Source organism: Canis lupus, chromosome X, assembly GCF_011100685.1.
Source record: "Canis lupus familiaris isolate Mischka breed German Shepherd chromosome X, alternate assembly UU_Cfam_GSD_1.0, whole genome shotgun sequence".
NCBI classification, from domain to species: domain Eukaryota; kingdom Metazoa; phylum Chordata; class Mammalia; order Carnivora; family Canidae; genus Canis; species Canis lupus.
Window position 1 is genome coordinate 59,971,697 of NC_049260.1, and position 12,547 is coordinate 59,984,243.

The 12,547-nt window shown below is 37.6% G+C and overlaps 1 protein-coding gene across 6 annotated transcripts in view; it reads right to left on the reverse strand.

The window, feature by feature from the left end:
* ATRX (ATRX chromatin remodeler) overlaps positions 1 to 12,547 on the reverse strand; it is a 332,654-nt gene that overhangs the window by 54,534 nt on the left and 265,573 nt on the right. For all 6 annotated transcript variants that reach the window (XM_038587761.1, XM_038587760.1, XM_038587757.1 and 3 more), the window contains one exon: positions 191 to 299. In XM_038587761.1, the coding sequence (XP_038443689.1) occupies positions 191 to 299 (109 nt within the window). The remainder of the gene's footprint in view (positions 1 to 190; positions 300 to 12,547) is intronic.

Sequence of the window (12,547 nt, forward strand, 5' to 3'; positions counted from 1 at the left end):
GGCGGGGGGCAGAGGGACAAGCAGACTCTGAGCTGAGCACAGAGCCCGATGTGGGGATCCATCTTACCACTCTGAGATCCGGTTGTGAGCGGAAATCAAGAGTTGGCCACTTAACCAACTGAGCCACCCAGGAGTCTCAGATTTACCATTATTTTTAAAAAATTATCTATATACACAAAAAGTTTCCTACCTCACATTAGTTTCATCATTAAATTCTTCAGCCCATTTTTTCCTTGATTGTGCAGTAGTAGAACCATCTAAACGGTAATAGTCAATGTTTCGCAGCCACTTCCCTTCACCTGAAAATTTAACAACAAAAGGAACGAGAGATTTGATATATATTGTTCTGCTAGTAATAACAGATTTTCTTCCCTGCTCACCATTTAAAATCTGGTTATACGTATTTTATTTGCATAGCAAAATATAATTTTTTAAATCAAAGTATAATTCACTATATTACAAATTAATTCACTACAGATTATTTCCAAGATACTGAATAGCAAAGGTACTTTTAAAAAGTATTTCATCTACATGTGAATTTCTTAAAAGATTTCCTTGATTAGAATCCTTTAAAACTGTCAAAAGAAAATGGTTAAACTGCATTATGTTCATGAGGCTTGCTTTTGATTAAATCTGTAAATGGCCAGGTTTCCTTCCTTTTTAACAAGTTGATATTGATCAACTTTTGGACTGTGAGGTGAAAATTTACCTAAGACTTACATTGAAACTAAAAGTACTATAATATTTTCATACTTTATTATACATGATTTCCATTCCAATTCTTTTACCTATAAACATAATACTACTAATCTCCCCTTCAGAGTCACATCCTAGAATCTTAACATAAAAACAAACCGACAAAACTGAGATTTATGTCTTTCAGCAAACTTTTTTTTAAATTTTATTCATTCATTCATGAGTGACATGGAGAGAGAATGAGGTAGAGACACAGGCAGAGGGAGAAGCAGGCTCCATGCAGAGAGCCGGATGTGGGACTCGATCCTGGGTCCCCAGGATCACACCCTGGGTTGAAGGCGGCGCAAAACCGCTGAGCCACCCAGGCTCCCCTAAAATTTTTTTTTTTAATGGATTCTAGGTTTGTTTGTTTTTTTTTTTAAAGATTTCATTTATTTATTCATGAAAGACACTGAGAGAGAGAGAGGCAGAGACACAGTCAGAGGGAAGAAGCAGGCTCCTTGCAGGAAGCCCAGTGTGGGACTAGATCCCAGGAACTCCAGGATCATGCGCTGAGCCAAAGGCAGACACTCAACCACTGAGCCACCAAGGCATCCCTTTCAGCAAACTTTTTACTTAAATTTAGTACTTAGTTTAAAAGGTGCTTTCAACATGTTTATTACTTATCCATATCTTTACTTACACTGAAAATCTGGAATTCCCTTGCTGAAAATTTTGTAATTGGTAAGAAAGTCTATTTATTTACAAGTTTTATTTCTTTCAATTGGAAAAAAAAGGCATATGCAGCTAAAGAAAAAAAGAATTTGAAATAGATGGATGAAAAAGGGGCTGGAGTCAAATTTCTAAATTGTTCACCTGAACAGGGTAATTATTAAATTTAACATGCTAATCATAAAAATTAAATATGATATTAATATTTTTAAAGTATTTCAACATACCTTTCTCTGATAACACGAATAATCTGCCCTACCACTTCTGTGAATCTAACATTTAAAAAGTGATAAAGTCAGTACAGGTTAGTCATCAGAGATATCAATTTTTTTAAAATCCCAGGCTCACCATTTACTAGCATTTTCACTTAGAAAATGTGAAAATGTGTTTATGTTTTAAAATGGAGATAGCTGAGCATCTACTGCATAGGGTTACTGTTTTTTAAACGAGTTGATAAAAAAAAAAACCCTTAGAATAGTATCCGTCACAGTAATTAAGCTCATTGGATACTTAATATAATCACCATAAATCCCATTATCAAATTATGTCTGTCTCTACTATGGCACATTTATATGTGATCATCTCTTTAATATGATTTCCTGTAATATCTCTTGAACCTAGTTCAGTGTGCAGTACACAGTAGTAACAGTAGCAGCAGCAGCAGCAGCAGTAGTAGTAGTATTAGTAGTGATACAAAAAATAAACTGATTAGTAGTTAAAACGAATGCTTGTTGAAGATAATTTATTAAATGAAATATAAACTAACAACCATGCGGGAAAATATTCAATCTTGCCAGTTTTCAGAAATATACAAATTACAATAACAATTGTTTTTATCCACTAAATATGGGGAAAAGGTAATTCTAGTATTACAGGTATATAGTAAAATGGGCATTTTCTATTTATTCATGGTAGTAGAATAAAATGGTAAACTTTTCTGGTACTTTGTCTTTCAGATAATAAAGTACCGCCAAAACATAGAGTTGAACCAATAAAACTAATAACAAATAACAGAAATACCCATTTAAGCCAACATTATACTTACCCATAGTCAAAGCAAGGAATACAAATACACACTACCCATATACATATATGCTAAAGATACATCAATAAGGAAAGGCCTTAGAAACCAAGAAGGGGGGGAATGATAAAGATTAAAAAGTGCCAGTATATACCAAGCACTTAAATGTAATGGGCACATAAAAATGCATCACCACAGCATAATTCTATATGGAAAGAATATCCAGATAAGTGCAATGTATTACCCTGCCACTTCAGTAAATATTTACTATGGACCTACCACAAGTCTAGTTCTGTGCTGGACATCAGTAAAGCCTTGCCTGAACAATTTATATACTGTCCCCCAAAACTCCCTATCACTGTTAGAGTATTTCATTATTTCTCCATTGCATTTTTAAACTATGTATTTGTTTCTTATTGGTATTCCCTAACAAAAATGTAGCCTTTAGGAGGTTAGGGATATGTTCTCTTTTTTTTAACTTCTTTATTCTTAGCACCTAGGTTGTGCCTTGCACATGGTAAGTACGCTATACTCACAAAATAAAATGAACCCTGGAATACTTTATGGGTTTTGTAAATAGCTAATTTGAGGTGTGCTAATGAGGCAGTGGCTTAGTGATGACTCTTAATCCCACTTAGGGAAGGAGGAGAGAACTCTTCACTTCTTTAACAACCCAGACCCAATGTAATTCCATGTAAGATTTTGCTTGGGGGGAAAAAAAGTAATTCTACTTTTTTTACTAGGTAAATATCCTAGTAAATCAATGACATAGTATGTGGAATAGTATCAAATAAAGAGCAAATGCTCCTTTTCACTTACTATAGTGACTTAAGCAACCAATGTACCTGTCTAAAAGATACCATCTGAGGGGATCCCTGGGTGGCGCAGCGGTTTGGCGCCTGCCTTTGGCCCAGGGCGCGATCCTGGAGACCTGGGATCAAATCCCACGTCGGGCTCCCGGTGCGTGGAGCCTGCTTCTCCCTCTGCCTATGTCTCTGCCTCTCTCTCTCTCTCTCTCTGTGACTATCATAAATAAATAAAAATTAAAAAAAAATAAAAATAAAAAAATAAAAGATACCATCTGCCTATAATTTGCACAGGATGCTATTAGGGTTTTATTTCCTAAAAATATATTTAAAATGACTACAATAATAGAAAACATTATCAATATTATCAACAGAACTAGAAAATTAAAATTAAAAACAACAGCACTATATTCCAAGTATACTTAGGGTACCATCAGACAAAAAAAGTTTTTGTTTTTGCACAGTGAAGAAAACCATCAACAAACGAAATGGCAATCTACTGAATGGGAGAAGATATCTGCAAATCATAAACCCAATAAGGAGTTCAATTCCAAAAATATATAAAGAACTTATACAATTTAATATCAAAAAACCCAAACAAAATGATTTAAAAATGGGTAGAAGACTTGAACAGACATTTTTTTCAAAGATGACATAAAGATGGCCAGCAGGCACATGAAAAGATGCACATTACTAGGCATCAGTAAAGTGCAGAACAAAATCACAATAAGGTATCATTTCACACAGGTTAGACTGGCTATTATCAAAAAGACAGAAATAACAAGTGTTGGCAAAGATGTTGAGAAAAGGGAATCCTTACACACTGTTAGTGGGAATGTAAAATTGGTATGGCCACTATGGAGGTTCCTCAAAAAATTAAAATAGAACTACACTATGATTCATCATTCTATTTCTGGGTATTTTTCCAAGGAAAATGAAAACACCAATTCAATGAGATATATTCACCCCTATGTTCATTGCAGCATTATTTACAATAGCTAAGATATGGAAGCACCTAAAAGAATAAAGTAAAATGATAAAAGAAAATACGCACACACATACAAACAAACACTAGAATATTACTCAGCCATAAAGGAGGATGAGATCTTGCCATTTGGTGACAACATGGATGGACCCAGAGGATACTATGCTAAGCAAAATAAGTCAGAGAAAGACAAATATCATATGATTTTACTCATATGTGGAATCAAACAAACAAACAAAAAACAGAAACAGACTCATAGATACAAGAAACAAATTGTTGGTTACCAGAGTGGGAAGGGGCTAGGGGATGAGCAAAAAAAGTGAACAGAATTAAGAGGTACAAACTTCCAGCTATAGTCATGTTATGTAATGTACAACATAAAGAACATAGTCAATAGTAGTGTAATAACTGTGCAGTGAACACATGGTAACTAGACATCATGGAAGTCGTTTCATAATATATAATAATATCAAATCACTATGATGTACACTTGAAACTAATAGGATACTGTGTGTCAGTTATACTTCAAGTTTTTAAACGGCCACAATATAACCTTTTTGAAAATATTTCTTCATCAAAAATAGGCTTATATCTCAATAGCTGTTAAATGAAAAACAGGATTCTGATCATTCAAATACTATACAATTATCTGCAGAAAAGATTTAAATAATAAAAAGTTCTCTTTTATTAGAAAGGAAACCTGAATGTATTCTTTATATTGTTGATAACTGTCATTATTTATGTATTTATTTTTAAAGTTTTATTAGTTAAGTAATTTCTACATAAAACATGGGCATCGAGGAGGAGGGGCAAGATGGCGGAAGAGTAGGGTCACCCAAATCACCTGTCTCCACCAAATAACCTAGAAAACCTTCAAATTATCCTGAAAATCTATGAATTCAGCCTGATAATTAAAGAGAGAACACCTGGAATGCTACAGTGAGAAGAGTTTGCGCTTCTATCAAGGTAGGAAGACTGGAAAAAAGAAATAAAGAAACAAAGGCCTCCAAGGGGGAGGGGCCCTGCGAGGAGCTGGGATGAGGCCAGGGCGAGTGTCCCCAGGACAGGAGAGCCCCGTCCCGGAGAAGCAGGAGCTGCACCAACCTTCCCGGGCGGAAAGGGGCTCCCAGGGAGTTGGAGCAGGACCCAGGAGGGCGGGGATGCCCTCGGGCTCCCCTGGACAGTAACAGAGCAACTGCGCCCCGGGAGAGTGCGCCGAGCTCCCTAAGGGCTGCAGCGCGCACTGCGGGACCCGGAGCAGCTCGGAGGGGCTCGGGCGGCGGCTCCGCGGAGGGGGCTGCGCGGCCCCGGGAGCAGCTCGGAGGGGCTCGGGCAGAGGAAGAGGCTCCATGCGGAGGGGGCTGCGCGGTTCCAGGAGCAGCTCTGGGGGGCTCGGGCGGCGGCTCGGCGGAGGGGGTTGCGAGGCCGGGAGTGCGAATCCAACAGCGCAGACCCCGGAGCACAGGGCGCCGGGACACAGCCCAGGATCCAGCCTCCCCTGGGGACAGGCAGAGGCCTGGAGGGCCCAGGACAGCAAGGACGCTCCTGCCCAGCTGAGCAGATCAGCGGCCCCGCCCCGGAACCTCCAGGCACTGCAGTCGGAGAGCTCCGGAGTTCCTGCCGGAGCTGCATCCAGGTTTCCAGAGCTGGCCCCGCCACTGGGGCTGTTCCTCCTGCGGCCTCACGGGGTAAACAACCCCCACTGAGCCCTGCACCAGGCAGGGGCACAGCAGATCCCCCAACTGCTAATACCTGAAAATCAGCACAACAGGCCTCTCCCCCAGAAGACCAGCTAGACGGAAAAGTTCCAGGGGAAGCCAAGGGACTTAAACTACACAGAATCAGAAGATACTCCCCCGTGGTTCTTTTTTTGTTGTTGTTTTGTTTTGTTTTGCTTTTTGATTTGTTTCCTTCCCCCACCCCCCTTTATTCTCCTTTCTTTTTCTTTCTTTTTCTTCTTTCTTTTCGTTTTTTTCTTCCTTTTTTTTCTCTTTCTCTTTTCTTTCCTTCTTTCTCTCCTCTCTTTTTCTCCTATTCCCAATACAACTTGCTTTTGGCCACTCTGCACTGAGCAAAATGACTAGAAGGAAAACCTCACCTCAAAAGAAAGAATCAGAAACAGTCCTCTCTCCCACAGAGTTACAAAATCTGGATTACAATTCAATGTCAGAAAGCCAATTCAGAAGCACTATTATACAGCTACTGGTGGCTCTAGAAAAAAGCATAAAGGACTCAAGAGACTTCATGACTGCAGAATTTAGAGCTCATAAGGCAGAAATTAAAAATCAATTGAATGAGATGCAATCCAAACTAGAAGTCCTAACGACGAGGGTTAACGAGGTGGAAGAACGAGTGAGTGACATAGAAGACAAATTGATAGCAAGGAGGGAAACTGAAGAAAAAAGAGACGAACAATTAAAAGACCATGAAGATAGAATAAGGGAAATAAACGACAGCCTGAGGAAGAAAAACTTACGTTTAATTGGTGTTCCCGATGGCGCCGAAAGGGACAGAGGGCCAGAATATGTATTTGAACAAATTCTAGCTGAAAACTTTCCTAATCTGGGAAGGGAAACAGGCATTCAGATGCAGGAAATACAGAGATCCCCCCCTAAAATCAATAAAAACCGTTCAACACCTCGACATTTAATAGTGAAGCTTGCAAATTCCAAAGATAAAGAGAAGATCCTTAAAGCAGCAAGAGACAAGAAATCCCTGACTTTTATGGGGAGCAGTATTAGGGTAACAGCAGACCTCTCCACAGAGACCTGGCAGGCCAGAGAGGGCTAGCAGGATATATTCAGGGTCCTAAATGAGAAGAACATGCAACCAAGAATACTTTATCCAGCAAGGCTCTCATTCAAAATGGAAGGAGAGATAAAGAGCTTCCAAGACAGGCAGCAACTAAAAGAATATGTGACCTCCAAACCAGCTCTGCAAGAAATTGTAAGGGGGACTCTTAAAATTCCCCTTTAAGAAGAAGTTCAGTGGAACATTCCACAAAAACAAGGACTGAATAGATATCATGATGACACTAAACTCCTATCTCTCAATAGTAACTCTGAATGTGAACGGGCTTAATGACCCCATCAAAAGGCGCAGGGTTTCAGACTGGATAAAAAAGCAGGACCCATCTATTTGCTGTCTACAAGAGACTCATTTTAGACAGAAGGACACCTACAGCCTGAAAATAAAAGGTTGGAGAACCATTTACCATTCAAATGGTCCTCAAAAGAAAGCAGGGGTAGCCATCCTTATATCAGATAAACTAAAATTTACCCCGAAGACTGTAGTGAGAGATTAAGAGGGACACTATATCATACTTAAAGGATCTATTCAACAAGAGGACTTAACAATCCTCAATATATATGCCCCGAATGTGGGAGCTGCCAAATATATAAATCAATTATTAACCAAAGTGAAGAAATACTTAGATAATAATACACTTATACTTGGTGACTTCAATCTAGCTCTTTCTATACTCGATAGGTCTTCTAAGCAAACATCTCCAAAGAAACGAGAGCTTTAAAGGATACACTGGACCAGATGGAAAATGGGCAAAAGACATGAAGAGAAATCTCACAGAGGAAGACATAGACATGGCCAACATGCATATGAGAAAATGCTCTGCATCACTTGCCATCAGGGAAATACAAATCAAAACCACAATGAGATACCACCTCACACCGGTGAGAATGGGGCAAATTAACAAGGCAGGAAACAACAAATGTTGGAGAGGATGCCGAGAAAAGGGAACCCTCTTACACTGTTGGTGGGAATGTGAACTGGTGCAGCCACTCTGGAAAACTGTGTGGAGGTTCCTCAAAGAGTTAAAAATAGACCTGCCCTACGACCCAGCAGTTGCACTGTTGGGGTTTTACCCCAAAGATACAAATGCAATGAAACGCCGGGACACCTGCACCCCGATGTTTATAGCAGCAATGGCCACGATAGCCAAACTGTGGAAGGAGCCTCGGTGTCCAACGAAAGATAAATGGATAAAGAAGATGTGGTTTATGTATACAATGAAATATTACTCAGCTATTAGAAATGACAAATACCCACCATTTGCTTCAACGTGGATGGAACTGGAGGGTATTATGCTGAGTGAAGTAAGTCAGTCAGAGAAGGACAAACATTATATGTTCTCATTCATTTGGGGAATATAAATAATAGTGAAAGGGAACATAAGGGAAGGGAGAAAAAATGTGTGGGAAATATCAGAAAGGGAGACAGAACGTAAAGACTGCTAACTCTCGGAAACGAACTAGGGGTGGTAGAAGGTGAGGAGGGCGGGGGGTGGGAGTGAATGGGTGACGGGCACTGGGGTTATTCTGTATGTTAGTAAATTGAACACCAATAAAAAATAAATTAAAAAAAAAAAACATGGGCATCGAACTCACAATCTCGAGATCAAAAGTTGCATGCTCTTCCAACTGAGCCAGCCAGGCGTCCCTCAACTTTAATATTTAGATAAAGAAATATGAGTACCATAAATAGTATTCATAACATATACTGTATTATTCTCAAATAGAAAAATAGTATACCTTAAAGTCTCTAATTTTACATGGATATTTAACCCAAAGAAAATTTTAAAAATCTACTATCATCAGGTTCCTACAGTAGACTACCTATTAATAGTGAAAAATTCAATATAATAATCTTGATATAATATAATGGAGAAATAGTTAAGTAAATTACAATTTTACTGGACAGACTGTTGTAGAGCTGAAAGTAATATACATAACATCATATATGTAGTGACATCAAAATGTTTATGAAATGATCAGTGAAAAAAATCAAAATTTAATTTGCAGGGAGAGGAACTTCTGGTTATGACAACATAAGGAGCTTCATGGATTTGCTCCTCGGCAAAAGTAAAATTTTAAAATGGTGGTGACGGTTCCACAGTACTATGGGTGTACTTAATGCCATATAATTATACACTTAAAAGTGCTCAAAATGGTAAAAACTTTTTTCTCTTCCTATCTCTCCCCTCCCAATTTGGCTTTTTTCCTATTAATAGACTGATTTGGAAAAATATGGTTAAGGCATACTAAGGAACTGTCTGAAATATTTCGAGGCAGAGGATTAGAACAACCCCTTTTTAAATCACAGAAATAGGGCAGCCCTGGTGGTGCAGCGGTTTAGCGCCGCCTGCAGCCCTGAGTGTGATCCTGGAGACCCGGGATGAGTCCCACCTTGGGCTCCCTGCATGGAGCCTGCTTCTCCCTCTGCCTGTGTCTGCCTCTCTCTTTCTCTCCCTCTCTCTCTCTCTCTCTCTCATGAATAAATAAATAAAATCTTTTAAATCAATCAATCACAGAAATACTTTCCCCTCAATTTCCTGGGCATTCAATTTTTTTTGTCTTTAGTATCTGTATTCACCATTAGACTATTAACTCCTCAAGAAAGGGACTAAAACTGTGTTTCCTAGTCATTGGCATAATAGCTGGTAGATACTCATAATTTTTTTAATTTAATGTCCATTGATTTTAGATAGAAATCTGTCTTAGTAAGTAAATCATTACAGAGTTTTAAATTTCTTGTCCCATTATTTCTTACCAGTTTTTTAAAATTAGCATTTTTAACAAAAGACAGACAAAGCAGAAAGATTTGGTACAAAACAAACAAAACTCAGTACCCAATCTCTGCTAGCACTTGGCTTATATAACATCTCATGCTGTGGAAAAAAAAAAAAAACCCACACACATACCATAAAATTACCATCTTAACCATTTTAAGTGTATAGTTCACAGGTGTGTTAATGGATCTCCAGAACTATTTCATTATGCAAACTAAAACTCTATACCCACTAAACAACAACTCCCCATTCACTCTTTCCCCACAGTAAGTACCATTACTACTTTCTGTCTCTTTGAGTCTGACTAGATATTTGAAGTAAATAGAATTATACAGTATTCATCTTTTTTGTGCTGGCTTATTTCGCTTAATATAATGTCTTCAGGGTTGTAGCATGTGACAAGATTTCCTTCAAGAGCTGAAAAATGTTCCATTGTGTGTATATGCCACATTTTGTTTATCTAGTCATCCACACTTGGATTGTTTCTACCTTTTCATTATTGTGAATAATGTGTATCCAATACACACTTGGTTTGTTTCTACCTTTTCATTATCATGAATAATGTGGCTATGAATATGGCTGTACAAATCTCTCTTTTGAGACCACGCTTTCAAGTCTTTTGGGTATATCCCCAGAAGTAGTATTGTTGGATCATATTTATTCTAGTTTTAATTTTTTGAGGACTGCCATACTGTTTTCCACAGTGGCTGTTACCATTTTACATTCCTGTCAGTCGTGCACAAATATTCCAAATTCTCCACATCATCACCAACCTCTTATTTACTGGGTTTTTTCGTTTTTTTTTTTTTTTTGACAGTAGCCATTCTAATAGGTATGAGGTTGTATTTCATTGTGGTTTTGATTTGCATTTCTCTCATGATTAATGATGTTGGGCATATTTTCATGTGCTTGTAGGTCATTTGTATATTATCTTTAGAGAAAAGTCTATTTGAATCTTTTGCCCATTTTTTTTGAAAAGGATTATCTGTTTGTTGTTAAATTACAGTAGTTTTTATATATTCTGAATATTAACTCCTTACAAGACATGATTTGCAAATGTTTTCTCCTATTCTATAGGTTGCTTTTTCACTGACAAAATATTAATAAATTTTATGTTTCGATATATTTTCTAATAATGTTGTTGATGATGATGATAACTACCCCTAAGAGAAACCCAGGTCCAGATGGCTTCATTGCTGAATTCTGGCAAACATTTAAAGAACTCATAACAATTATTCCCAAACTCTATCAAAAAATAGGGAAAGGAATACTTCCCACCTCATTAAACAAAGCCAGTATTAGCCTCATATCAAAACCAGACAAAGATATTAAAAGAAAACAAAACTGAAAACTAGTTATGTCTTATGAATAAGGATACACAAATCCTCAACAAAATACTGGTGAACAGAATCCAGCAACATATAAAGAGAATTATACATCATGACCAAGTGGGATTTATCCCAGGTATGCAAGGTTGGTTTAACATCTGCAATTCAAAGTAATGCACACCAGATAAACAGAATTGTAAAAACCCAAATGATCATCTCAATAGATGCAGAGAAATCATTTGACAATATCCCACACCATTCATGATTTAAAAAAAAAAACAATTAAAACGCTGGAAATAGAAGGGGACTTCCTCAATTTGATAAACAGCATTACGAAAAAAACCACAACTAACATCATACTAATGGTGAAAGATCAGATACTTTCCCCACAAGATTAAGAACAAGAAAAGGATGTTTGCTCTTGTCACTTCAACACTGTACTAGAGGTTCTAACTAGGGAAATTGGGTAAGAGAAAGAAATAAAAGTAATCCACATTGGAAAGGAAAAAGAAAATTATCTCTAGTTGCAAATAATACAATCCTGTATATGGAAAAATCCTTTAAATATTGACTTAAAAACTGTTAGAATTAATAAATTAGTTAATATACCAACCTCAATTTTTCTAAACATTTGCAAGGAACAATCCAAAAATATAATTACAGAAATTCCACTTAAAATACCACAAAAAATGGGGCACCTGGGTGGCTCAGTGGTTGAGCATCTGCCTTTGGCTCAGGTCATGGTCCCAGGGTTCTGGGATAGTCCTGCACTGGGCTCCTTGCAGGGAGCCTGCTTCTCCCTCTGCCTGTCTTTGCCTCTTTCTGTGTCTCTCATGAATAAATAAATAAAATCTTAAAAAAACCAATACCACCAAAAAGAATAAAATAAGTAAGAATAAATTTAACACATGACATGTAATATGTATACACTAGAAACTACAAAATACTGGTGAAAGAAAATTAAAGATCTAAACAAATGCTAAAACATCCTATGTTTATGGATCAGAAGACTTAATATTAAGATGGTAATATTTCCTAAAATGAAATACAAGTTCAATGTAGTCCCTATCAAAACCCTGATCAGATAGGATGCCTGGATGGCTCAGTGGTTGAGCCCTGCTTTTGATTCAGGGCATGATGCTGTGGTTCAGGGATTGAGTCCCACATTAGGCTCCCTGATAGTAGCCTGCTTCTCCCTCTACCTATGTCTCTGCATCTCTCATGAATAAATAAATAAAATTCTCCACTAGCAAAAAATTCTAACTTGCTGAAAAATTCAGATGATGGTTGGCAACTTTTAGCAATAAAGTATTTTTTACTTAAGGTATGCACATTTTAAAAGATATAATCCTACTGCACATTTAACAGGCTACAGCATAACGTAAACATAACTTTTATATGCAATTTGACTCCCTT